Source organism: Neopelma chrysocephalum, unplaced genomic scaffold (genome assembly GCF_003984885.1).
Source record: "Neopelma chrysocephalum unplaced genomic scaffold, ASM398488v2 Primary Assembly neopelma1_69, whole genome shotgun sequence".
Classification (NCBI taxonomy): Eukaryota; Metazoa; Chordata; class Aves; order Passeriformes; family Pipridae; genus Neopelma; species Neopelma chrysocephalum.
The window spans coordinates 2,162,378-2,189,003 of NW_020897729.1; the positions used below are offsets into that span (position 1 = coordinate 2,162,378).

At 39.3% G+C, this 26,626-nt stretch overlaps 1 protein-coding gene across 11 annotated transcripts in view; it reads left to right on the plus strand.

Moving 5' to 3' along the window:
• LRCH3 (leucine rich repeats and calponin homology domain containing 3) overlaps positions 1-26,410 on the plus strand; it is a 61,561-nt gene extending 35,151 nt beyond the window's left edge. Inside the window, exons 9-23 of one of the 11 annotated variants that reach the window (XM_027685751.1) lie at positions 2,124-2,272; positions 3,651-3,727; positions 6,477-6,572; positions 7,019-7,070; positions 7,215-7,355; positions 8,576-8,623; positions 9,714-9,767; positions 12,802-12,882; positions 14,246-14,317; positions 15,153-15,201; positions 15,702-15,815; positions 16,428-16,546; positions 18,069-18,206; positions 20,420-20,497; positions 22,710-26,410. In XM_027685751.1, coding sequence (XP_027541552.1) covers positions 2,124-2,272; positions 3,651-3,727; positions 6,477-6,572; positions 7,019-7,070; positions 7,215-7,355; positions 8,576-8,623; positions 9,714-9,767; positions 12,802-12,882; positions 14,246-14,317; positions 15,153-15,201; positions 15,702-15,815; positions 16,428-16,546; positions 18,069-18,206; positions 20,420-20,497; positions 22,710-22,910 — 1,469 coding nt within the window. In that variant the 3' untranslated portion in view covers positions 22,911-26,410. The remainder of the gene's footprint in view (positions 1-2,123; positions 2,273-3,650; positions 3,728-6,476; positions 6,573-7,018; positions 7,071-7,214; positions 7,356-8,575; positions 8,624-9,713; positions 9,768-12,801; positions 12,883-14,245; positions 14,318-15,152; positions 15,202-15,701; positions 15,816-16,427; positions 16,547-18,068; positions 18,207-20,419; positions 20,498-22,709) is intronic. The other 10 variants (XM_027685754.1, XM_027685755.1, XM_027685757.1 and 7 more) reach the window with 10 other exon arrangements.
• The last annotated feature ends 216 nt before the right edge of the window (positions 26,411-26,626 follow it).

Here is a 26,626-nt window from a genome sequence, read left to right on the forward strand (position 1 = left end):
AACGGAATTAGCAATTTTATCAGGGAATTTTGTATTTCCGAGTAGCACAAGTGTCTCGTTCAGCAGTCTTGCGTTTTAATCCAAACTTTCAAGCTGTCCAGGAGGGACTGGTGTTTGTGAGTGACATTGCTTTGTTGCACTCTCTCAACTGGTGTCCTGCAGTCTTTACGGTGGCACCTTCATAGTTGTTCAAGAGGTGGTGGTACTTTCCATGTTTTTTGATCTCCACAGTCCTCCTCCATTTTAACTTCCAATAATCTGTTGCTACTGCTGTCTCTTTTTGCCTATAGGCCCTAACTTTAACCTTCTTCCAGATTTTTTTTTCTTCAATCATTCTTTCTTCTCAATTTTTCTTCACTACTTATAATTAGTTCTCATCCCCTTATACTTCTATTAATTTTTTTTCTTCCTCAGCTGCTCTCTGTTTTTAATTCTTCCTAATGGCTACAGTTCATTTTCTTTATCTGAGTGTCACTCTTCCCAGCTACATCTAGTCTCCTCTGCAAAACTCCCACTTTTGCTTCTCTTTTCCCTCCTCCTCCCTATCTTCATCTTTTACCATCTTCTTTTCTTGGTCTTACTCTCCTCTGCCACAATTTTTAGAAATATCTTAAACTTTTTAGTTGACTCACACTCTTTTATACATTCATGAGGAAAAAAATCAGTTCAAACAGGTAAATTCTGGCAGTTAAAAGAATTGAAGACATGGTGTCATGGCAAGCTCTGGGCAGCCTTAATAACAGGTATTTAACAGAGCTGCCAGCTCTGCCTCCAAGACTAACTTTATTTTGTTCTTTGAGTTTTGCACACAAGGGATTTCAGAAAGCCTTGTAGCCTTTTAAGTTGGAGCACGGTCAGTTCATGAGTAGGAGTATCTGAGGGGGGCACATGTGGCTGTCAGAGACCCAGATGCTTTCCAATTCTGTGTTCCTAACACAGATACTAATGTTTTTCATCCTCTACTGCATCATTATTGGTCATGGTGTTATTTTTATTTAGTAAGCAAGGCTGGAAAGAAGGGGAAATTTGGCATGTTGGGTTTTTTTTAAGATTTGTAACTGAGATGGAGATTTAGTGAAGCCAAAGTATATAGGAATGCTGTTTTGGATGGTTGTAGTAGCAGAGGAGGTGGCTTTGGCAGTAACAGTTGCTAGATTGTGTGGTGAGGCAAAGAGAAGTCTGTTTTAGACAAGCAGGAAAGGGGCGGGGGAGTAGAACAAGAATGTCTGCAAGAGAGTGGAGCAAGTTTGGGGGAGAGTTTTAAGAAAAAAAAAAGCTCTAGTGCTCTGAAAGGGAGCTTATGCTTTCCTCTGCCTCCCCAGCACAGTATTTTTCACAGTATTTTTCATTTGAGTGGTTTGCTCAATGTCATGACTCTCAGAATCCCTGGGCAGAATGTGTAAAAGCAGTGACAAGTGAAAAAACTGCCCTACATAATATCTCCCACACAAAGGAAAATCAATACTAGCCAAACTGTGCTGTTTCTTGCTCTCATTTCAGTGATTCCTAATGTCTTTTTTAATTCCTCTTTTAAAAATAAAATTGCAGGTGCCTTTACACAGTTTTAGAGGTGTTTTGTTGTTTTCTGTAGTGTTCTTCATTATTTCCGCATACACTTCTTATCTGGATGCAAATGCAATAAATATAAGTTAGACATGCTGCTCTCTATTTTGTTGTTGTAGTACTAAAACTAGTAGAAGAATCTGTTATATCCATTCTATTTTTTCTGACAGAGATTAATTAGAACCAAGAGAAATTATTCAAAAATTTACACAGATCATTGTACAGTCTTGGTGTTAGCTGACAAGCTTTTGATATATAGTATTCGGTACTGAAAAAAAATCACAGTATTTACTTTACTTTTTCAGTCACTGCAAAAGTATCTGCAACCAGCAGTATAAAACTACATGTTTGATACATGTTCATTGTTGCTTTTTAAAAAGCATAAATTTTATCATTCTCTCAAAGTGGGCCTGGCAAAATCCAAGAGCTTTTAGACTGAGCTTTCCCAGATGGAAGAAAAACAGTAGGGCCTCAGTTCCTTACGTTGCTGCTTTGTTGGGTCTTTTCCTCTCCTGTGGGTTATCTAATTATGGGTGTTTTCTTTGTGTATGTGTGTCAAGTGGAACATGATCTCGATCAGATCGACTATATTGACAGCTGTGCCACGGAAGAGGAGGAGGAAGAGGTGAGGCAGCCCAAGTGCATGGACTCAGACAGCCTCAGCTCACAGTTCATGGCATATATTGACCAGCGGCGAATCTCTAATGAGGTGGTGCTTTTACTTGAATTAATTAAATTCATACACCCCGGGAAAGCCCTTGTGAAAACTGTTCCCTGTTAAATCATTGGGATGGAACACTTTTTGAGAGTGTCCTCAAAAATCAAACCTATAGAAACAGATTTTCAGCCACATAATGTTTCCTTCTGTGTTCTGTCAGTCTTAATTAATACCTATGTACACAGTTACACAGTTCAGTGGCTCACTGTACAGACTACATGAATAACTTGTCTGAAAAAATCTTTGTGGCTGATCTGCTAAAGAGTAACTATTGTGCTGTGATTCAAATGTGTCCTTTCAAAGTTTTGTGTGTTTTAAAGCAGAAAGATATTTGCTCTTTGAAGAAAGAAAAAAAAAAAGCAGATCTTTATATTTCATGTAGGAGCCTGGTCCCTATTTTGTCCACTTTACTGTTTACTATGCTTAAAATCAGTCAAACAGATATGAAAGGTGAATTCATTTTGTAAATCTCATAAATTCAATATCAAATCACAGTAGCTGATGACACTTGAAGCACAAACTCAAGAGCAAAACTCAGAGAAGAGAACTATTGGCAGGTCAACCCAAGGACTCTTTGCTGTAGATATGGAAAAGGCATTGTCAGCATCAAAAAAGCTATTCCTTGGAGTCTCTCTATTCAAAAAGATTAAACTGCTTTTAGCTGAAGCAGTAGTTTCTCTAAAAAGAGGGCACAAAAGACAGTGCAAAATACTCTACTACTTAGCAGGGCTAACTGTGCAATATAGCATCGTGCACGCAGGCATGAGTTAAAATTGGCAAGTTCATCTTGAAAAGTTTCTCTTTTCCTACATTAATGGATGTCAGTAAAAGTTTTTAAGTAACACTAAAGGCTATGTGTCTCTGTTCCCAATGGGGTAAATGATTCCATAGCTCAAATTAAACCTAAGGGGTTCTTATTCATCCCATGTTTTGCTTTCTTAGTCCCTCTGGGACCTGTCTTTACAGCATCATAAAAGATCATTGGCTACTGTATCCTGTATTTCTGAGAATCCACTCTGCACTGCTGTGCATTTGTAGAGTTAAACTCTGAAAAATGTATATACATTCCAGTAATTATTTTCTACCTGCATGAACTTCTCTGGAGGATTCTTAACAGTGGGGGTTTTAAAGCTCCTGAAGTTATCAGCAGGCATATTTAATCTTGAAACTAATATTTATTTAAGTTGGAGAAAAAAATAAGAGTGGGCTTGCCTAGTTGGAAATGAACATCCTGGAGTTGTGTTTTGTGCTTCTTTGTCAGGTATTTTAATTACCAGTGGTTACAAATGTAGCTTTGCCAAGAGATTGACCTTAATATACAGTTTTCTGAATAGGTTGCTAACTTAGTCTTTCATGATTTTTTGCTTAGAGCTCCCCAGTAAAACCTACATCCATCAGAGAATTTCAGAGAACAGAGGATACAAGACGGCATTTACATCAAAACAGGTAAGAATTACTGTGGTAACAGTAATTATCCAGAATTTCATGAAGAATGCAGACCACATATTTGCTGAACATGTTTAGAAAAAGGCATTGTTTTCTGTTGCTTCACCAGAAATGTACATGGCACTTTATTGTTAAGTTGCTGCTCCAGATTAGGAATTTGAGTTCTAATAATGGCAGTGAGCAAAAGGCGTGGCTGTTCTAGGCCAATGCTCAGCTTTAAATCAGTTGGTTAAAAAAATATGCCTAATTAAAGCGTATACTTTTAAACTGATTTAATATCTGCTTATTGGGATGTAACTTGTGCTTTGATGAAATACTTGACTTATGCTGTATTACATAAAGGACTGAAGGGATAAATGTGCTTCAGGTTTAGTGGAAACATAGGGTTACTATGGAGTATGTGATGGGCCATGAGGTCACACTCTTGGTTGACTTGTTGGTGGCTCTAGTACTGTGGGGGGTCAGTGTAATTTAAAATGTGCTTTTCTGTGCCATAATCATGAGCTTACATCAGAAGAAGAAGGGATAGAATTAGAGTCAGACCTGAAAACAGGTCACTTAGTTTAATGAAGTAGACTTTTTGACTATGCCCATTGTCTTGAATGATGATTTAGCTTATTGGAGGGAATGCTTATCTGTAAAATAAGGGTCAGAGTTGGACAGAGTATAAATGAGGGGTGGTTAGGTTTAAGAAAAGACCTTTGGGTGTCTAGTTAAAAGACCAGAAGATAAGCAAATGTATAGCTTTTTGATAAGAAACTGTAATCAAAATTCATAGAACCTTTAATATGCCATTGAAGCATTTCAGTATTCTGTGGAGGGAAAGTGAATGTGCAAAGACTCCACAGAAAACCACCCCAGTTGTACTTGTTTGGGAAAAAAAGAAAGACAACTGCTAGTCTTATGTATGTCATTACTTACACTGTCAGTAGAAGTTAATTTTTAATGGATTCTAAAATGGTATTGAAAGAGAAAATTAAACCAAGAGTTGTGTATAAATTTTTCCAGAGTTTTGGCAACGTTTTAGTAGACATTTTGAAATGTACAGTAAATGTGTAGATACAGTAGCTGCACTGATATAAGGGAGGGTAACTCCTTCAGCATATGTCGGCATTCCTTATCCTGTAATGTCCACAAGTAAGGTACATAAAGAGCAGTCTGACATGTTCTCCCCAAATAAAGTGGGTGCTCTTGGTCTGAAAGACTTGATTTTTTTGCTTGTTTGTTTATTTATTTTTCTATTTGAACATTTGTTGTCAGCATGGAAATAATTAGACTTTACAAACACTGGTTTCCACGTAACATCTGAAGGAAATGCGGGAAGGCTGGTTAGCCAGGGGAGAGGTGCTGTTTACATAGACAGATGTTAATGATAAAGGAAATTGTAGTTCACTGGGGTACCAGTGTTTTCAAAATTTAACTGAAGGATAGCAGCAGGTCTTCATGTGGAAATAATTAACGATCTAAATGAATTTTAGCTTATTCATGTTATGCTGCAGCAGGGTGAAATTCTTAATAATAAAAAACAGGTCCTGTTGTTATTGCCTTCAAAGTTGTGTAAAAACAGCCATATGACAATGACTAATTTTTTATATTTTAAGCTTGTATTAGGCAAATACTTCATTTGTGGCAACCACAAGCTGTAAACTGCTTCCACAATAATTCTGCAAATGCCTTGGCAGGCAACCTCTTTGGTTTTTTTTCTTCAGCATGCTGGAGCCATTAAAACTCTTGGAGTTGGATGTAATGCAGACTTCATCTCAAGAGTGCTTCTATTAGTTGGTTCAATTCAATAAATACAGTTGTGCCTCTGGACAGACAGTGGTGCATTCCTGTTGCAACAAAGCTGTGTGTACTCAGCTCTGAATACACTTCTTGGCACTCAGTTGGACCCAGTGCTGTCAGTTCAGAACAGCACAGTAATGGATTTGTCATGTGCTTCAGTGCTAATTTAAGTAACCAGGGAGACCTGTAACATGTGGGTCTTCCACATCTCTTAAACTGCTCCCTGCAGAAAAGGTCGTAAGTCTACACGCAGGCAGCTGGACTGACATGTTTTGGAAACGCATTGTTAAGTGTGTCTCTGTTCCATAGTTGTCCCAGGAGCAAAGGTCGCAGAGTTTGGGCTGTCAAGAGCAAACTCCTTGATTTCCATCAACTTTCTTTCTAGGCAGCAACATGGCAGGGAACATGCTGTGGACTCTGGACCTTGGGAGTTGTTTCAGTCCTAACAGCTGCCTTCTAGCAAAGAACTGACTGCAAAATTTCTCTCTTATTGTTGATAAGATGGATAAGAGACAGATGGGTTCTTGTTTACCTCGTGACTTTGATGGCCTGTATTGCTGGCAGTTAGGAGGTCATCACCTGACCGGTGAAGGGAGCAGATTTGTTCTGAAAATGTCAAAGGGTACTGATGTTTAAAAATAATTTTGTTCTTTCCAGAGCAGAATAAGGCCTGCAATAACCAAAATATAATCTTAAAAGAGAGAATCCATCTTTGAGTATTTTGACATCATTGTTAACTAAGCAAGTTACATTTATTTAATTATAAACCGCAGTAGTTGTCATCTGACTTGGTATCACAATGTGATTTCTTTAGTCATAATAAATTTCACCTTTGTGATTATCTGAAGCTAATTGTCTAGGCAATTCTCTTAGAAAAACAGTTTTAATCTAGAGAAGAATTCATCTGACAGTAGTTTATATGCATCAGTGGCCAATCCCCCTTCCACCTGGTGTCTACCTGCAGGGATACAGATGAATTACGAAGACCTGAAACTCTAAATTTGATGCAGGACAAAGAGCATCACCAAGTACTAAGGAGTTATGTGGACAGGACAGAGAGGTAGGGAAAAGAAACATAGTTTCTACTGATTAATTTTGTTATTTTCCCCTTCCCCCCAAAATAACCATAATAGCCAGTTGTTCCTCTATATGAGGATCATCTGGAAAGTTCCTGGTTTGATTACTCTTAGAGAATGGGTACAAAGTACTGAGTATCGGAGTGTAATAGGCCATACATTACAATCCCATTGGTACATCTTGTGCTTTCTGCATCTTGGGCTGTAGAAAAATTTTATCACAATTAAGGAGAAGAGATAGAAATGCCTTCACAAAATCTGTCATGCACAGTCAGTTAAATCACAGTCACAGCAGTTAAAGAGCTTTGCTTGCTAAACAGTTACTCTTCTGATTTGATAAGATACTTATGTGTCACTGACAATTCATGTGTGCAAAATTTTTATATTTAAGATAAAAAGTCTACTTTCTCTCTGTTTTTGCATTTGTCAGACCCCTGCCTGATTCACCTTATTTTCTCTCGCTGTCAAGTCACCACAGTCAGGTAACACACATTGACCTCCACTGTTTAATTCTATTGATGAGTTTGATGCAATACCAAACTGATGTTATCCATAAGACATGGACTGTTACTCCATAACCTATCTGCAGCTCTGACTTTACAGCCTGATGCACTGTTTTATTCCAGGTGCCAAGCACAGATTCCGAGCTGCACCGCAGGCACATCGAGCGCACCCGTCGGGAGGCTCAGCTGGCAGCGCTTCAGTACGAGGAGGAGAGGATGAGAACAAAGCAGATCCAGAGAGAAGCTGTCCTTGACTTTGTTAAGGTACCTCCTTTTAGTACCTACTTGATACTTTATCTTTACTGAATCCTGTAATTATAAGTGATTGCCAAGGTCATTAATACTTGTACATTATGCTCCTGGGCGTGCACTGCGCTTTATAAAGAAAATCGTCAACTAACATTGAAGTCCATTCGGTCTTGATGCTGTAGCTTAACATAAGCAAAGTTAGAACTGGGGAGGAAATGAAAGATTCACCCAAAATATGAGTGTTGCAAAGAATTCTGGTTTTGCATAGTCCTCCTCATTTACTCAATTTTCATTTGGATACATGTGACAGGATTGGTATAAGAAAGAAGGAGTCTTTATCTGAGAAGGCATAGAGGCACTGTAATTTTGAAGGCAAATTTGTCAGGGAAGAGAGAATCATACACACAAAAATGTAATGTTACCTGATCTACTTTGCTATTTTATGATAATAAAATAAGTTACCTCCAGGTGAAGCATGGGTGCAGACTTATGGTACATCAGACTCTGTGGACACTGGGTCTTCACTTTCTCTGTCACTGCAGTCAGTATGAAGTAGTCTACTGCTTAACATGCTAGTTGACTTAAATTTATTTTACTGTTTACTGCTCTGGGAACCTACCCAAATCTCACCATCACAAATTTAAGAAATGTTACAGTTAATATTTTGGGCTTAGGGTGGTCTGCAGAGAGGCAAAGAATGGTTTATTGCATTTATTTCATGTGTAAAGTTAGTTTACAAAAAGGGTTTTAACTGCCTGAAATTGGGCTCTTCATTAGCACCAGCTAGTCTCAGGCCCCTGGCACTATTTTGTAGTAAAGCTGCTTTATTAAAGATTCAGCTCAGTCTTTCAGTTAAAGACTTAGCTCTATAGGATGTGTTTTGTTCATTGATGAGCCTCTTGGGGTTTTTGGTTTGGATTTGTTGGATTTTTTTCCTTTGGTTGCCTTTGTTATTCATGAGCACTTAGCAGTTAAATTCCTCCCTTGGGTTATATTTTGGATTTCTTATGCATCTTTCATATGCATAATTTTTTTCTAAATTGGGGGGTTTGTCTTATGTGGAATGAAGGCTTTTTTTTAACTAACAGTGAAGTTTCAGCTGAGTGGAAACTAGCAATTTCCCCAATGCATGTTTTATTTAAAAACTAAGAGTTCTGTTTTAAAACGCTTCTAAATTATGCTGATTGGTTCTGAGCTTTTGTATTATTATTTTCATTTTTCTTTTTTCTCTATAGCAAAAAGCATCCTTAAGTCCTCAGAAGCAAAGTCCTCTGGATAGTGAGGTAAGAGTCCAGTAAGATTATTACTAGGGATGTCAGAGGTATTTTCCTGATTGTGGAGGATTCTCCAGAACTGGGTTATAGCATAGTTTTTTCATGCATTATTAAGCCTTGGGTTGGGTTTTTTTGCTTATGGGAACAGTCTAATATTTCCTTCTGTTCATGTAGACTGCCTGTCCAAGTGTGTTGTTTTATTGTTTCTTGTATGTTTTCTATGTTCTCTGCAGAAAATAGATTTCATATTCCATTTTAACGTGCTCCTTGTGAGCAGTGCAGTTTATTTGCTAACGGGAGTATTCAGACAAGTTACTGTGTTACAGTCATCCTTCACTGATCAGTGTTCTCCCAGTTTCCTGTTATTAGATCACAAGTTATCCCAGAAATATTAAGTATTAGAATTTTGAGGGCTATCAGAGAAACAAATATTTTTTAAAGTTTTATTCTACTATAGTTTTATAATCAAAACCAGTAAGTCAGTAGGGAACACAAATCATACAAGGCTCAGTCTTCTAGAATATACAGAGCTGAGCCAATGGCATCTGTTCAGTCTCTGCATCAGATTTCTGCACAGTAATAGCTCTTCCACTGCTTGCCATCCCCACTTGCATCCAGAGGAAGATAATTCACTTGGTAGTGTTAATGAGATCAAAACTTTTAATGATATAATGAATATAATCGTTCTTTAGCAGCATTTTCCAACTAACTCTTTTTTGTTAGAAAATTACCAAAACATGGAGTAATTGAAATAGTTTTTGCTCCTTTTTCTTCCTAATGTTTTTCTGTTCTTAATTTATTCTTTTAAGGGGTCCTTTGTTCCACCACAGTAAGGACTGTCAATGCACAGTTTTCTGTATTTGCTTGAGACAACACAGAAAGCAGAATAATTGATTCCTTAGTACGAACGCACTGTAATTCCTGGGTCACATGGCTGTGTGTTCCTGCAGGGTTTCATGCACTTCATGGATTGTTTTAAAAAGCCTCACAGTGCGATAAGCAAGCAGTTCATGTTCCAAAATTGTCTGTCTGTTCACATACCATGTGTTTCTGACATTGTGTGTGTTTCTGACATTACTCCATCTCTCCCACCTCCCAGTGTCCCTTTCCATCCAGAAGGTCTCAGCATACTGATGATAGTGCCTTGTTAGTGGTAAGATCCTGCACGTCACGGCCTTTTTATGTGGCAGATTCTAGAGCATAGAAATAACGTGTTGTGATTGTCTCAGATTAGACCAACTGATTTAGAGCTAATCTAAATAGCATAAAACATGACCATCTTCACTGAAAAGTAGCTTAGCTGTGAACTCTAATGTTATGAATATGTTGACGCTTTTGCTGTCAGCTATTGGTTAATAATACAATTATGGTTTTCCACAAAATAATTTAAGCTTGTCTTTTGCTGAGAGCAGAAGAAAACTACTAATAGTAAAGAACAGTTTCCAAAATGAAAAATTCACCTCTAGTTGTTCTGGTTTGATTTCTTCTCTGTTCAGCTGCTTCCTAATTGATGTGCTCTTCAGTGTCAAGTAAGCAATTTTAATGCTTGGAGTACAGCCTTCTACTTTAACCTGTCTGCATCCTGCACATGGGGGTTAGAAATACTTGGCACAGGAAAAAACTGCTCTGCATATGAATGCTACAAATCATGAAATATTCGTCATACCATTTTATTGTTTGTTGATGAAAATGTCTTAAACATCAGCTATTTTCACCACTTACCAAAAATAAAAACATTTATCTACATAATTCATGTTTTATGCTATTTCTTCCTTTATGGCATCTTAGCAATGTAGCATAATTAAAGAATATAATGCCATAATCCATGTCTATAAAAGAAAAAATACACTTGATTTGCCTGCTGTTGCATGACTGCATGCCTAGAATTTATTTTCTTAATTTATGTGCTTCCAATTGTCTGCCTAAATTTTCTTTAGGCAGTGCTCTCAGTTAGAATATCTCTCTCCTGAACATGTTGGTCAAGATATTTGTTGTGTATTTATTCAGACTTTTTCGTTTTCCTGTTTTCATATGACTAGCACTGTGTGGGACAGAAAGAAAGCTTAAAATATTGGAGAGAGATTTAATGATCATGTGCCTGTTTAGAGAAATCACAATCAATGAGCATATTAAAATGTGCTTTTGTATTTAGATAATAAGAAACAGGAGAACAGCAGTGGTTTGGGTTAAGAGTTGATACTCTGTTGTCAGTGAATTCATCTTTGGAATGTATTTTAAAGATACCTTTAAGGGACCCTATTTCTATTTGATTGTGTGATCACGTGACTTTTGTTGTAAATTACTAGATAGAATTTTCAGAAACTATTTTGAAACTGGCTTCCATTGCTGTTTGTTTGCTTTGTGTCTTTAACCAAGTTACCTCCTTCCACTTCACAAAAAAATTGAAGGCAGGAAGGCAGGAAAACATTGAAAGTGATCATTTCTCTTCGTTTTTCTTTTAATTCCTTGCTCTTTTCAGCAGCGCTAAATTATAATAGTATATGGAATGCTGGGGTTTCTGAACTGCCGAAGTATGATCTGCAGCTCTTTTCTGTAGTGGAAATACACCCTGTGTCTAATGATGACATATGCCAGGGCAGCTGTTTCTGGCAATTACTGGAACTGGAACATTAAGCCCATAGTAGCTCATGAATTTGTAGCATTTTTTGTTTCCACAAATGTATTTTATATGGTAAAAACAGCAAGGAAATGTTCATCAGTTTGCTTTTTAAAAAAAAAAAGTTTGTCTTTAGACTTGAAATTACTTTTACCTTTTTATATTTTATTGCATTTCATTTGACATTTTCCCTAACAGATTTGAAATTTAGCTACGTCTAATTTATGAGGACATAAGGAAAGGCTTTTAAAAGTACTAAGTCTAATAGGTAGTTAGAAAACAAGTGAGCTTTCTTTTATTTTACTACTTCACTCTTCTGGTATTGTCACTGCTTTAACAGAAACTTCTTAAAATGAAAACTTAAGTTGTGAATCTCCTTTTTAAAATCTTTAATGTTTCGTTTGGTTGTGTTCTTGTTGTCTTTTATCAGTAATTAAAGTTAAAATGTATTCATGTTGCACAGTTTACTCTGACCATTTCCTTCTTTTATAAACAACTCCAGGATAGTCTGTTTGAAGTCCCAAAATGATTGCCCTTACCTTCTATGAATGTTAAGGGTTCAGTTTAGTTGTAGTTCCTTCTGCTTACCTGTGATTTGAAGTGGAGTCTGGCTGTAGTACTTCATTGCACGCTGTGGTGGATTTCTTTGTGTTGACTTGTGATAGCCAGACTAAGTAACATGTTGTTGAATAAATGTAATCACTGGCCTCTCTGAGAAAATAAAAGTTTTATATTAGCCATATCCTCTTGCTGTTCTCAGAAGGGTGGTCCTATTCATTACAATTGAGATTACTTGTTGAGCTGGTATCAAGGTTTTAGATTTGGCTAATGATTTCAGCCTTCATTGCTTCTAAATCTCACTTTTCTTTAAATATCTTCTTGTTTTCTCCTATACTGTCCCTTACAAGGTTAGCACTATGGAAGGGAAAAAAAACCCAAAACATCCTCTCTAACTGCTGCTTGATTTCTCTGTTGTGAAGCCCATGAGGTGCTTAATAAGCATCAGGCAGCTGCAGTGACCTCTTCCTTTCACAACCTTTGTGTCATTGCTGCCTTGTGCTCCCTTCCTTGTGTTGTGTTTTCTTGTTGTGGTCTCAAACATGGCCTGAGGCTGTCATGTTAGTGTTAGCACATGGGATCTCAGAAACATTGTAAGTTAAGGCTCTTAGGCACCAGAGTGTTATAAATAATAATGGTATGGGTAAAGTAAGCAGAACTTGAATTATGCTAAATTGTATCCTGGAGTTTTCTCTCAGACCATTGGTATCTGTTTGTGTATGCAAATGTTTAATAACTGAATTCCCTTAGAATATCCTTATTTGGTTTGTGCAGGGTGCTGGTTGGGCTTTGCTTTGGCACTCCCTGTATCTACAATTGTTCCTGGCACAGGGAGATTTCTCTGACTTCAGTGCTAGACCTAAAAGCCACGTGCAGCATGTGCAGAGGGTGGTGTGAGTCTGAACTGCAACATCCTGGCTCCTCTAGTATTCTGGCTGCCTTTTCTTACAGTTGTTCTTTGCCTTACTTCTTCCTTTCTTCCCTCTCTTTCTTTCCTTACTGTCCCTGACAGAATGGCTTTGAGCCTCTCTTTGTGTTTGAGATTGACAATAACACCAATACCATTAAAAGGAGGCCAGGGACTCGCAAACAGGTGAAGAGCATGTGGTGTGTTGCTGTTGTGATTGTCCTGCCCTGTGCTGTGCCGTGTTCCCCTTCCCTTCGCCCACTGCTGGGTACGTGCATTGTGATGACTTCTTGTTACTCTGTGTCAAGGTTGCCCTGCTCTTTTCATGCAGGAATAAACACATACCTTAATGTTACAGCCCACCCAGTTCTGGTTTATTTTACTGTTCTTCTGTGCTAGCTAATGTGTTGTGAAAGTCAAGTGATATTTTGAAACTCTTAAAAAAGACAAACCAAAACAAACCCACGATTTTGGCTCTGCCCTGTTCTAGAAAAAGAGGCTGTCTTGAGGATCAGCTGTTAAATCTGCACAGGGCTTAAAGATGTTTGTGTGCAAGGTTTGCCCTGAGTATAAACCTCTCTTCAAGTCCTCCTGGTTGTGCTGTCCTGTTCTGAAGTGGCAGAATAGTTGCAAATGTTTTAAATACTAACATTCCCAAGTGTGTCTTTCACTACCTGTAGAGTTTCTAGGTGTCATTTGATGTTCTTTTCCTGTGAAAGAACATTCCTCTTTCCTCACGTTGCTATTTGAGTTTCAGAAAGTATAGTTTCATTCTTGAGCCATTCAGTCCTCAAATGTTTACTGTGTTGAAAACAGAAGACACAGAATTTGGCCCTTTAGATTGACTTGTCAGTGACAGATGGGCACACTGGAGTCCCTGTTCTATAAACAGGAAAAGTTGTTTATTTGGTTGGGTTTCATATTGGTGATAATTGAAATGTGGCTGTGTTTTATTTATGGCAGCACTGTAAATCCTGACACTGACATCTTCCCTGAGAGGTAGATTCCACCCACAGAATCTCATTTACTTTGTGTGTAATCACAAGGATCAGCGTTAGGTGTTTGTGGCAAACACAAGGCATGTATTACTGACCCTGTTATACGCGGGTTTCTCAGATTTTACAAAGTTGATGGGAAAATAACTGACTAAAAATGCACAGCATTCTCAAAACATTAAAAAGAAAGCTATTTATTTTTAATAGTGGCCTAGAATGGACTGTTGTAGGGTAAAATTTCCTTTTTTCTGATGGCATAGGTGTTGCTAAAGAAGCTTTTGCCTCAGTTACTGTTCTTAATTCTTGTTTTAATGTCACTGTGTTATCTGTAAAAGAAACATTGCACCTCCCAAGCTTATTAGCCAGAAAGTTCAGAAGGATAGGAAGACTTTAAATGTAGTTTAGCAAGTATGGATCTGTTGCTTGTTGAGTGTTTCTGAGAATGTGATCATGGTCACCTCTTCATTTTGAACTTTGCTGCATTCCACCTTTGTGCATGACCTGTCAGCTGCTCTCTAACTCTGCTACTGCCTTCTCTTTCTTTCTGCATTCAGTCACTCTCAGGGTTGAACCAAGAAAGCTGTGCTACTACCCTGCCTAGTGCCTCTACCTTCAGTCCTGTCAAGGTATCTCTTGCTATTATCATTCACCAGTAGAGCCAACAAAAAATCTCGGATCCACACATCTGTTTTAACAGGTGTTAGTCTGTCAGCGTCTAATCAAAAGTTCAGGTAGGGTATGAATCCGATTCACCTGATTAAACTGTAGTAGGTATTACCTCATCTTAGCTTTAGGCTGTGTCTACGGGAGGCCTGATCTATAAAAACATGGTGACCAGTCTCTGCTTGGAGGGGTTCTTGGTTGTCTTTGATGTTGCTTTTTCTGTACAAGATCATTTACTCTTGATCAAGTTGAGTTCATCAAAAGTACACTTGTATTCTTTACCTGTTTCTTGCTCTTCTGTGGAAGCTGCTATACTGAATGCATTTCTCACAAGAAATCATTAGTCTGTGTAAGCACTGTGATAAAACCACAGTGTGTTTTACTGGGGAGGGATGTTCAATAAATAGCAGTTTTGCATTAACAAAGGTGTCAAAGAGGTGTATCTTTATTGAGGCCCCTGTAATGCCAGTTTTGCATATTGCTAAATACCTGGGGTTTGGTGTTCCCTTTGCAAAGAATACTTTTTCGCTTTGGCTTGGAAGGAAGAGTGAACAGTCAGTGCTGTTTCATCATTGATTTCCTTGGAAAAAAGCAGTTGTGTCATTTCTGCAAAGGAAAAAGCTTTATCTCTGCAGAGATGAGACTTTGGGAACAACATACTGTGTTTTTTCACATATCTGGTTATTTTTCTTAAACACATTTAGATGATGGAGCTTTTTTAAAACACAGCAAATTAAAATGTAGTCACAGCTTTTCCAGATTAGCACCATTTATACCCTTCTGCTTTTTTGTTCACAGAGTGATGACAGATCTACCATCTCCCCTGGCTCACCTACCGCTCAGACAGGTAACAGGGAAAGGAAGAAAAATTTCTGAAACATAAGAACAAAATGCCTGCTTGCTTCTTTGTCCTATGAAGAGAAGGGAGCATCTGTTCCCATCTCTGTATGTGGCACTGCTGTGTTTGAGAATTTACCAAGTTATTTGGGTCTCCTTAGAAAAACATGAGGGAAGAGACAACAGGGATGAAGCATGTCCTCAGGCAGAGCTTAGGGTTTGGCTGGTTTAGGCCTTCATGCAGGCTTTGGCACACAGATGCATTCAGCAAGAGTCAGAACAGTTGTTGGAATTGGTATGTGGAATGTGCTTTGCATGCAAGTGTCCTTGGAAGTGCCTTTTCCTGCTCTGTGCTTTTATCATGCATGGCTGTAATTTATTTTGTCATTATTACATAAAAATTTTTGGTTTGTTCTTTTTAATTACCACATGCTGAACCCATTTCCTATTTAAACTCTAACCATTTCCTTCTTCCTCCTTCCTTTCCTGTGCCTTTTCACATTTGTTTAGTCCACCTTTCCCCTCCATATGCTGGCCATGCAGCCCTGCCTTCCTATAGAAACCCTTCCCAGCGACCTGAGAGTTTCCTTTTCCGAACAGCTGTCAGGGATGAAGCCAAGAAAGGTAGGTTATATAGCTCAGAAAACAGCTAGTTTTGCTACACTATATTGACATCTGCATTACCTGGGGTTTGCAGTGTTTGGTTACTTCAGGTCTTTATCATCAAACTGCTTTTAGAGTTCCGTTTGTAGACAGGTGGCATTACATAGTTTGTGAACAAACTGTTTTATTTAGAGCTGTCAGATATTCCTTTGTCATATCTGTGGAAATATGAGAATTTGTTCTTCCTGGTCTGTGCTTACACCTTTGCCACACAAGCCTTCAACAACTGATGAAGGCAGCTTGATAAATTTTGCACTGCACGGTAGCATACACCAGAATTGCAGTTTCTGGAGAAAGCCTGAACCACTTCAACATACTCCATCTGGCAAAACTTTGTCCTCATTTGTGCATGACTATTACCCAACAGAAAGAACAGAATCTCAGCAGAAAGGAAAATGTGTTAAAAAACACCTCCTTTAGATTAGTAGAGCATTAGTTTGATTAATAATTAAAGGCAAGAAAGATTTGTGGAAAGGAATGTACTGTCCCTGTTCTTCATGTGCGGTGCAGCACTGAATGACATGGAGCAAAACAGTGCTTAGTGATTTTCTTTTCTTCATGCTTCTCTTCTAGCTGTAGCTTCATCCTCTACCCGTGCCTTGTCTCCTGCTAATGATTCTGCAGACCCTCAAGTGAGACAAAACTCCAAACAGCGAGAGGAAGAGTTGGAGCTGATAGAGCAGCTTCGCAAGGTGAGTGCTGCCAGGAGCCAGAACGTGGACATTGTAGTAATTGTGTGACCTTGCTCAATCTGCCTTTGTCTTCTGCACCAGTTTCACTGACCCAATACGGTGCATAGTTGACCAAAATTAAGTGGCATGGTACAGTCTGTGTGGTTCCTTCAGATGGGTGCAGTGGTGTTCACTTGGTTGTTTGTGGTAGATAAAGTCATCTTCAAATTCTCTAAGATAAAGTATGCTGACTCCTGCTTCTGAGTGTCCAGTGAACTCTGCTTTTAACATGAATTTGTGCTTCCTTTCTTCCTCATCAGCTTTTACACTTGTAAGAAACTCCCTGGAAAATTGCCTCACTGTCCCCTTTTAATCCGTTTTTTAAAACTCCTCTTTGCTGTAAAGCCCACAGAAAAGCAGATGGAGTGCAGAGACTGCTGCCATTCATGCTGACAGCATGGTTTCCTTGTGTGTTCTGGATCTGTCTATTGATTCTTGCCTTATCCTTAGTTAAGTGCAGAACATTTGAGGCACAAATGTTTCTTGTATTTGTGCTTTTTGTCCGTCCAGGGCCACCACGCTCCTATTTTGTGTCCAGATACAATGACAATAAATGTGAATATTGAAAATGCCACATGGCATTAAGGTACTGCCCTGCTTTGCCGCAGACTTGTTTCTGGAGAACATAAAGGGATTCCTTGAAGTGCTCTCATTAAATGTTGGAATTTTCCCAATAAATAAGAATTTACTTGTTGAAGCTAACCTTAAAAGCCATAAGCATCCCAGATGGACAAAGAGAATTTCTTCTCTTTGTTAAAGTAAGGACAATCTTTGTCTAAAAGGAGAAAGTTACCTTAAGTAAAACAAAACTTGGTGCTGTCTGCACACCCTCTCTTCTTTTATCCCAGAATGTTCAGTATGTAGTCTGTCTCTTGTTCTACTTCCCAGGTAAGCTTAAATCTTTTTTTAATACTTAAAAATTTAGATATAGTATTAAAAGTGAAATTCACACAGCATTGTTTTAAATCATTTGAAAGCCTGAATTGAATTTTTATTCATTCTCTTACACAAATGCTATAACTACCTCCTTCTTAAAGGACTGTTTATGCTGAGTAGTTCAGATTTTTATTTAAAGGCAAAAATGTTGTCTTGACTTTTGTTGACTGTGTTGTCCTCCAAGCCACGAAGACAATTATTTTCACTTCCCTTGGCATAACTATTCTCTGAGAATGTGTAGGGTTAGGAATACTGTTCCTAGATCCTGATTTCCATTATTTTTGAATAATGGTTGTATTAGTCCACTGTGCTGTACAATGAAACTGTTCTTCATTGAACTCAGCTGCTCCCAGACTGCGGCCAGCTCTGGGCCTCAGCAGTGCACAGAGCTTCCCTTGAGGTTATTCAGAAGGCTGGTTGGAAATGCCATGAGGATGGACAGAGCTGGAATGCAGGAGCTCTGCCTTGTACAAACTTGTGCAGAATGGATGGGTTGGAGGAACCCGGCCCTCAGTCCCTGTGTGTGTTCGTGTCCGTTTCTCTGCAGAACATCGAGTCACGGCTGAAGGTGTCGTTGCCCAGCGATCTCGGGGCCGCTCTCACCGACGGTGTTGTCCTGTGCCATCTGGCCAACCACGTGCGGCCCCGCTCTGTCCCCAGCATTCACGTCCCCTCCCCTGCTGTGGTAAGTGGGTAATAATGACAGTATTTTATAGCTGTCCAGAATAACATCCAACAAAGTCCTGTGATCCAGACAAAAATGCTAAACCGAGTGTTCTCTGTGAACTTACATGACAAAAAAATAACCATCTGTCCTGTTTGAAAAAGGTCTGTAGTGTCATTAAAAGAAATTCTGTTTGGGTTTGTTTCATTTAAATGAAGTTACTTCTGACACAGATTGTAAGCAAACATTAACATTTTCAAGTCCTCCCTAAACATGTTAACTTGAAGACTAGCGAAGTAAGAGATCATCATGGAAACTGAAATAGGATATTTCAAAAGGTCAAAACATCTGAGAAGTTCAGGAAAACAGATAGTGGGGAATTACAGCATTCTCTACAGCAAGTAGGATCCCATTACACAAGACAGTGAAAACAGACAGAGGACTAAGTTGATTCCTGTGTCCACTTCACAGCAACTAGAAATTCCTCTGCTTAGGAATTTTAGTAGAGCACACTCAAACTACTTGGAGAACAGCATCTCCTGGAACTAAACAAATCCAGTCATACCTCTGTGATAACAGGAAAAAAAGGTGGTTGTGTCCGGGGACTGTTGTGAGCAAGGAGGGAAGCACACAGAGAAGTTTGAAAATTTCTGAAGTTGTTTCTCTTACCCTGCCTGGCTCAGTGTTTCTGGAAAGCACTGAGGGTGATCTGTTTCTGGCCACATTACTGTGTATCATTTAGGGAAAGCACAGAATTGGGGAAAGGTCAAAAACTGCGAGATAACAGCAGATTATTTACCTAATCTGTGTTTGAAGAATTCAAAGTTCAGTGAAAATCTTTAGGATCAGCTACTTAAAAGTAGTATGAACAGACAAATTGCTTGTTATGCACCTTTAAATTGTATGAATAAAGGAAAAAACTGAAGACTGGGGGAAGAAGTTGAAATATGCATGTAGTGTTCACTTATCCTTCTTTTGGAGTCATTCTTTGTGTTGGTTGGAATTTGAACTGGCACTTACAGGGCTGCCGACGGTATCATTGTGGTTCCTCTCCCTGGGACTCGATGGGAGCAGGCAGATGCCCTCGTTATTTTGAGAAGGATTGAACTGGACACGGCAACATTTTAGGCAGATTGTGGAATCCTTCACAGCAAAGGCATGTAGCAACTGCTCAGAAGACTTGCATCACTGAGAAGATCTTTTCAATGGCCTGGTTTTGTGAGCTCCTGAATATTCTATGTGAGGAATTAAATCATGGCTTTGTCATATGAATCCCAAGGAAGAGGCAGCCTTTAGTTGCGTGGCTCCAGGAGCAGAAGAGACACAGTGTCATTCCCCAGGCACAATGTGATCTTTGTATTCCCTTCATCCTTTGGGAGAAAGAAGTCAGTGCTGGCCTTTAACCTGCTTCCTTGGTGGGGAAATGCAGCATATGGAGGGGAGAGAAGAAGCCCCAACACTTATGGAAGTGTTGAACTCACAGAGGCCACTGGCTGCTGCTACACAGACTGAGTAGCTTGTCCAGGGGAGCAGGGAGCTTATGTCTCTTGAACCAGAAAGGAATAAGCTTCGAGAACAGAAACAAGACAGAGCCTGTGCTGTGGTATGTCTGGAGAGGTGTGAAAGCTGACTGCAGAAAAACCCTCACTTGAAAAAATGCCAGTGAGTGCAATTCAAACAGCTACATCAAACACATCTACAAGAGGCTGACAAGCAGCAAGCTTCAATTATTTTTTGGTTTCATCTAACCTTTTTTTTTTTAACTCTTTGTTAATTGAAATAGGGTTTGATATTTATATATTTTTGCATTATAGTAATCCTCTATAGACTCTAAATTGCTTCATATAATGAAATTGCTCTGGAATCACAGCATGAAAGCCAGTGTGCTGGTTTTGGCTGGAGTAGAGTTAAACCATTTTTTGCAATAATCATGTAAAAGTGTTAGCCAGTTTTATATAACATTGTGTATATAAATATTGCAGAGCTTAGTATTGTTCTTTTTTAAAAAACATTCAACTTTCATAACTTTGCTTTTTATAAAACAGCTTTGAAAATTGGGCTTGGTTTTCTAAGTAAAGCAAACTTCAGCAGAGCCTGCTTTGAGTTAGACAAGCTTATGTCAGTGCAGTATGTTTTTGGCGGAGAGATTTATTAAGAGTTTTATTTAAATTAAAAATAAAAATCTTTTAAAATCTTGCCAGTTAAGAACACTGTATGCCTTTGCTTTTTTGCAGCCTAAACTTACAATGGCAAAATGCAGACGAAACGTGGAGAATTTCTTGGAAGCTTGCAGAAGGATTGGAGTGCCTCAGGTACGTATTTCTGCTATCCTGATATAATGTTGCAGATGCAGTTTTGTATGGGCTTCAGAAAATAGAACCTTCTTTGAAAGTTTGGATTAAAACAAAATGATCAAAAGTTGAGAGGGTTCAAGTCTAAGCTGTCCTGCAATGTGATCAGACTGATCTTGCAGGGTCTTCCAGAGCAAAATGAAGTCAGATAGAGTTTATCAGAGGTCTGAGTCACTGTTGTGCCTCAAATTCATAATAGCTGATGCAGGTCAATTCTGCTTTTAGAACTGGAAAGTTTTTCTCAAAAACCAGTTTCTTAAGATTAGATATGTGACAGCTTAAAAGTGGGATAAAATTTGGATAACGTTTTGCATGTGTTGTTTATATTCCAAAGCTTTTCATATTCTTTCACAATAATTCTTTTACATGAGTGTCTCTCCTGTCTTACCAACATTTGCAGTTTTATGGGCCTTTCTCTGATGGTTGGTAGCTGTCTTTGCATAGATCCTAATTCTTTTCTTATGTACCAGTGGTACAAGTCTGTCTTTGCTATTCCTTGTCCTCTTTTGAAACTTGGAAGATCTAGGAGGTGGGAACTATAAAATAGTCCATCTTACCCTGTTAGTCCAGTTATGCTGTTTTATGCTGTCCTATGCTTTGCACTTTGTCTTACATAGCAGCTGTCTCAGTAGAAATAGTTTTAATACATCATGTCTTTCTGAATTTTTCTTTAAGTGCACTAATTGATTTTGGGTTGTTTCTGTTGTAGGTGGTGGTTTCTTTCTTTAGTATTCTTAAAGGGAAAAGTGGCTCATGTGCCAGATACATCTAAAGGCAGCTCTTCAGTCAGTCATGCAGGGTTTTCTGGTGCTTTCAGGTAGTTTCATTTGCAGGCATTTGAGCCACTGGCATTTTAGGATGCCATGTTTATTGAGCTGTGTGGCAATTTCACGTGGCTCAGTGGTGAATTGTCTTGGAATGTGGTAGGGAGTTCTAAGTGATTGTTATTACTTTGAGATCCTGCACTATTTTGGTCCCCTAAGAAACTTTGGACTTTTGATCCCAGCAGAGCTGCACAATATAAATTCATCTGGGGCAAAATTGTGCAATTCCATCCCAGCTTCCCTATTTATAGCTCCCTCAAGTATGAAGATGTAATTTTTATGGGATTGCAGTACAGAGCAGATCCCTGGAATGACCCACAATTAAACAAACAAAAACCAATCAAGAAAAAGTCCCTTGTAATCCCAGGCTGCTCTAGCTGCTACATCTACTGTCTGGGACTCTCCTGTTTTTCTCATATATCTTGTTTTAATGTGAAAGAGTTTGAGGAGAGTCTCTCTGGGAAAACTTCCTGGAACACCCTCACCTGAGCTCTAAAGTTGCTCTCACTTCTGCATTACATATCCACTGAGATGTGAATGTAAGATACCTGTACGTGAGAGTGGTGTGGCAGCCTAGTGTGCTTTTCTTCAAAAGATGCCTGCAGATATTTCCTTTCATTTTAATACTAATTACAAAAATAAAAGGCTTTCTGAAAGCATGGATCTATGTAGGAATACTTACCTTCTAAGGGGAAGGCTACTTTTAGAAAAGGCTGATTACAGGCACTACAGTGGAGCAGCCATTTCTGTAGGACCTTTTGTGGTTAAAGCCCTTGGATCAAAGGAAATTGGCAGCTGAACAGATTGATACATGCATCTAGATTTCACTGATTACAGCAGCTACTGTGGGAAAGGGAGGGGAAAAACACACAGTGGGAATAGTTACAGAACTCTTAAACTCTAATTAGTAATAGATATTTCTGCAGGATGCTGCATTCAGGCATCAATTACACATAAATAATTCCTTGTCCTGCCGTTTTCATTAACTAAGTTACATGTGGAGGCTGAGCTTTGGTGAGTACTCAGTGCCAGCAGCATCTCAGAAACCTGTAACCTCTTCATTTCTGGAGAAAAATGATTTTCACTAAAGCGTGTGTAAACTGCTGTTTTTAACAACGAGGAATAGTTTGAGCTGTGCAAGTGACAGGCACCTCACTGACATGGAGTTCTTTGCAATGGGAGTCTTGCAGATTTGTGTGTGAGAATTAACCAGCTGTGATGTGCTTCTCAAACATGTAGGTTGTATCTGAGATGTCTGATAACTGACTGCTTCGTGGATGTTGCTATGGCTCACTGACTGACCTTTTTTTTCTGTCTGTTTTCCCTTCCTGCTCACACACTCTGGACAGGACAATCTTTGTTCCCCTTCTGACATTCTTCAGCTAAACCTCAGCGTTAAAAGAACAGTTGAGACTCTTCTTTCCCTGGGGACAGATTCAGAAGAATCCAGTCTTGTCTCCCTTTCCGTTCAGCTCTGGGGCTTTGTGGTGTTTTACTGTACTCTAATGCTAACGCTCTGTATGTTCTATCGCTGGGTCTGTTTTCTCTAGCTGAGGGATAGTGGTGCTGCTTCCTCCCTCCATCACTCCGGTGCTTGGGAACAGATTTTGGGTTTTGTCAAGACTGTGTGTATGAAGTGCTTTGTTTCCCACGGATGGGACAGAGGTGACAAGTACAGTGTGTAAACACATTGGTGCACCCACACAACCATCTGTGACCTCATTCACATTTGTATTTGCTGTGTCACATTGAGCAGAAAAAGTGCTTTACAAGGGAGGAGGTGCAGTCCCTGGGGTAGACCTGAGACTGAGCTGAGGACATGTGGCTGCATTTTGTAGTCTGCTGACCCATGGTGCATATTAGGAAACTGCATTGTCAGGTTGTGCCTCTGTTTCCCCATCTGTATAATGGGAATTGCACCCACTCTGGTAAATTTCCCAAGGATTTTCTGATGAAAAATGTTAAACAATGTGAAGTATTTTTTTCAGTGTCAGTGTTCTTGATGAGATCTCACAGTCTTAGGAGACACGGTCTGGTAAGTTTTGTCCACAGATCTTTGTAGCTTTATTTTTTTCTTAACCCCAGTCCCTTATCCTGCTTCTGAGAGCATTTGATGTCTCAAATTTATAGACTCTGTTTTATTGCTTTGACTCAGGATTTTTAAAATAACTGTCAGTGAATCCTGAGCTGCTTGAACTTCACAACAGTTCAAGCAGGAAATTTTCAGAGAAATTAAGCCCTTCAACAGCTTTAAGTTTTCTGGCACAGAAAGAAGTCTTTAAAGATTCTATCAGATGCTACAGAATGTCATAGCAATTTACTGTGCTCTGGATAAAACTCACCAAAAACTTGTTGAGTTGCTGCTGGATCGTGGGCGCCCCAACATAAGCTTGTTCCATGCTTATTCCCTTCTTCCTCTTACCCTGTCATTTTCAGAAACCTTTATATCATGCAATTGCAGAAATATAAGCCCCGGCTGCACAAGCACTCTTCACTGTTTTACAAAACTCAGGAAGTCTTCCATAGAGCTTCACAGCTTTTCCCTCCCCAGGGAAAGCATCCTGGTGCTTTAATGCTTTAATGTCTCAGGGACACCTCAGAGCTTCAGGGCACTCCCGGTGTGTGTGTAACAGACCGTGTCTCCTCAGAGTGTAGATTGATTCAGGGAGCTCTGCTCAGAGACCAGTGTCAGGTAAGTGTTCAGTAAATGGCTGTTCCAAATATGTCTTCAATAAATTTCTGTTATATCTGCAAGTGCAGTAAATGGCTTGTAAGCCCAATGCAAGTGGTGTTGGCCTTCCAGCGATAACCTGGAACAACTCTGAAGCACAGTTTAAGATACACGAGAGTTCAGTTGCAAATGTGTTCACTACCAGTAAAATGTGTTATGTGTACGTGGATCTCACAAGCTCTTGTACCACAAAGTTAGTATTTAACAAAGGAGCAAGTCAAAAAGCTGCTGCTCTCTGTCCAAGCCACACAAAGTGTTCTGTCCAAGCCAAACATCGCTGAGGAAAGAGGGGAACTTTGACAGGGGGAGATTGTTTTATTTTTGAGTAAGCTATTTTTGCACTGCTTACTGGTATGAACTAGAATGAACTCGGTTCCTATGTTTCTTAACTTCTAGTGAACACTGTGATAAAAGCTGCAAGGGGTTTTACACTAACAGTGCCTTCCAGTTTTTAAATTTTGTTTGTCATTACTGTCTGTGGTATGGAGTCATTCCAAAGCTTTTTCCCTTATCTGTTTGCATACATAAGGAAAAAAGATAAGGCATATTTCCTCAAGTTTACAAGTATTTTCTTAAAAAGCACACTTTTTTCAAAGTAACATAATTTTGCTGGAAGAAAAATGTATTTTAGCCTGATCATATGTGGCTTCCTGTGAGAATTTCAGTCTGGGTTCACTTGTTTTCTCTCCACTCGGAGCTTTGCGGGAGGAGTGTTGGCTGCCACTGTTTGTGCTGAAGGATTTCTTTAACATCAGAAATCAGTAAAGACTCAAGGAGTGGAGAAATGCCAGTTGGTGCGAAAATAACACATGAAAAATAGTCTCTGTAGCTCTATAGGAAGGACACACTTGGGTTGTTTTCTACAGATACAGAGAACTGTTGGACATGTATTCTGACTGTTGTGGAGTGAGGATGGCCAGGAGTGCCAAGGACTTCTGTAGGATGAGGCTTTAAGTACATCTTAGACTGAGAATAGCAGAACTGTTAATAAACACTTTGAAACCTCTTTTTGCATTTTGCGTATTCCTGTTATTTCTCAGAAGGATTTTGGGGGTCGCCCGCTAAGCCGGGGGCACTTCTGGGACATGAGTGAGTGGTGGTGACTCATTCCCTGCTCACAGCAGGGCTCCCCTCAGGCTGTAGCTGACAAGGCTTGTCCCGTGAGGACTCCCTCAAAAAGAGGTGTGATTTGGAAAGGAAGCTGTGCTGCTGTGGTTCCTCTCCTGTTCTGTGTTGCAGCAGGTTCATCGTGTTGAAGCAAAGCTTCCGCCTCCTCAAGTTCATCTGCTTTTGGTTTCATAAACCACTGCCATGTCAGTGTGGGCAGAGATGGAGGACAATTTGTTATTTCCCTCTTCTCCCACAATCCCTTTTCAAATTCTTATTTGTAGAGTTTTTTAATAAATGAACACAGGGATTAGCTGAAGGCCACCTTCTCTGAGTAGTCAAGGTCATGGTTCTTTAGTCACAAGCAGAAATTTCATGTCCTACCCCTGTGTGTGTGTGCTGCCTGTCCATAACGTTTCATATTTCAGTCACCTTTTGCTTAATTTTTTTTTCTTTTCAGTTGAGTGGTTTTCATCCATTTTGTTTTTGTCTTTGTTTTGTTCCCCATTCAGGAGCAATTATGTTTGCCTCTGCATATTTTAGAAGAGAAGGGTTTGACACAGGTAGCTGTGACTGTCCAGGCGCTCCTGGAGCTGGCACCCCCAAAGCAGCAGCCACTTCACCACTTGTCTGCTGTGTAAAGACCTCCGGGACCTTTTGGGTTACCTTGGCTAAGCAGAAGGACCTGAAGACTTTACTGCCCATGCAGTGCATCCAAACACACAGAGCTCTGTTCTAAGGAAATGAGTTTCCGTGATTCCTGACAGGAATGTTTTACTTCATTTCTCCATTTTTTTTGGAGATCACAACAGTTTCCAGTAACATTTTTTACTACCAATTTTTTTGCCCCTTATTTTTAAAAAATGAGGGTTGGGAGGAGGGCAAGGAATTCCAGTGCCTGGCTGTTGGAGCCAGCTGTAGAAACTGACCTTGCAGGTGGAAGATATGGATGTAGAGTTAGGAAAGCAGTTCCTAGGGGAGTTTGTAAAAAAAAGGATGTTGCTGCAGTGGGCATATGGGGAATTAAATTTCTTTCCTTACCCACAGAGTGCAAAGAAATGGAGTTTCTTTGCCTCCAAGGAACAACCGCTATTTCTATTATAATATTTAAAAAATTGCATCACACAATCTTAACCTGCAGTGTTGGGTAACAGGGTCAAACCTCACAGAGCTGTAACTCATGTTGGCATGTCCTCATTACTAAAAGTTGAAGAAAAAGAAAATAAGTTTTTTCCCAAGGGAAAAATTACTGCCTATTTTCTCCACCAAAAACACATTAGTAAAAGATACTAAATCAGATCTGTTCAAACAGTGTTTAATCCCATCAGAATTCTCGCTGGGTTCACTTTCTGTTGGGGATTTAACATGTCTTTATCGGGACACTTTTCCGACATCAGTGGGTGGAGATCTCCGCTGGCTCAGGGAATC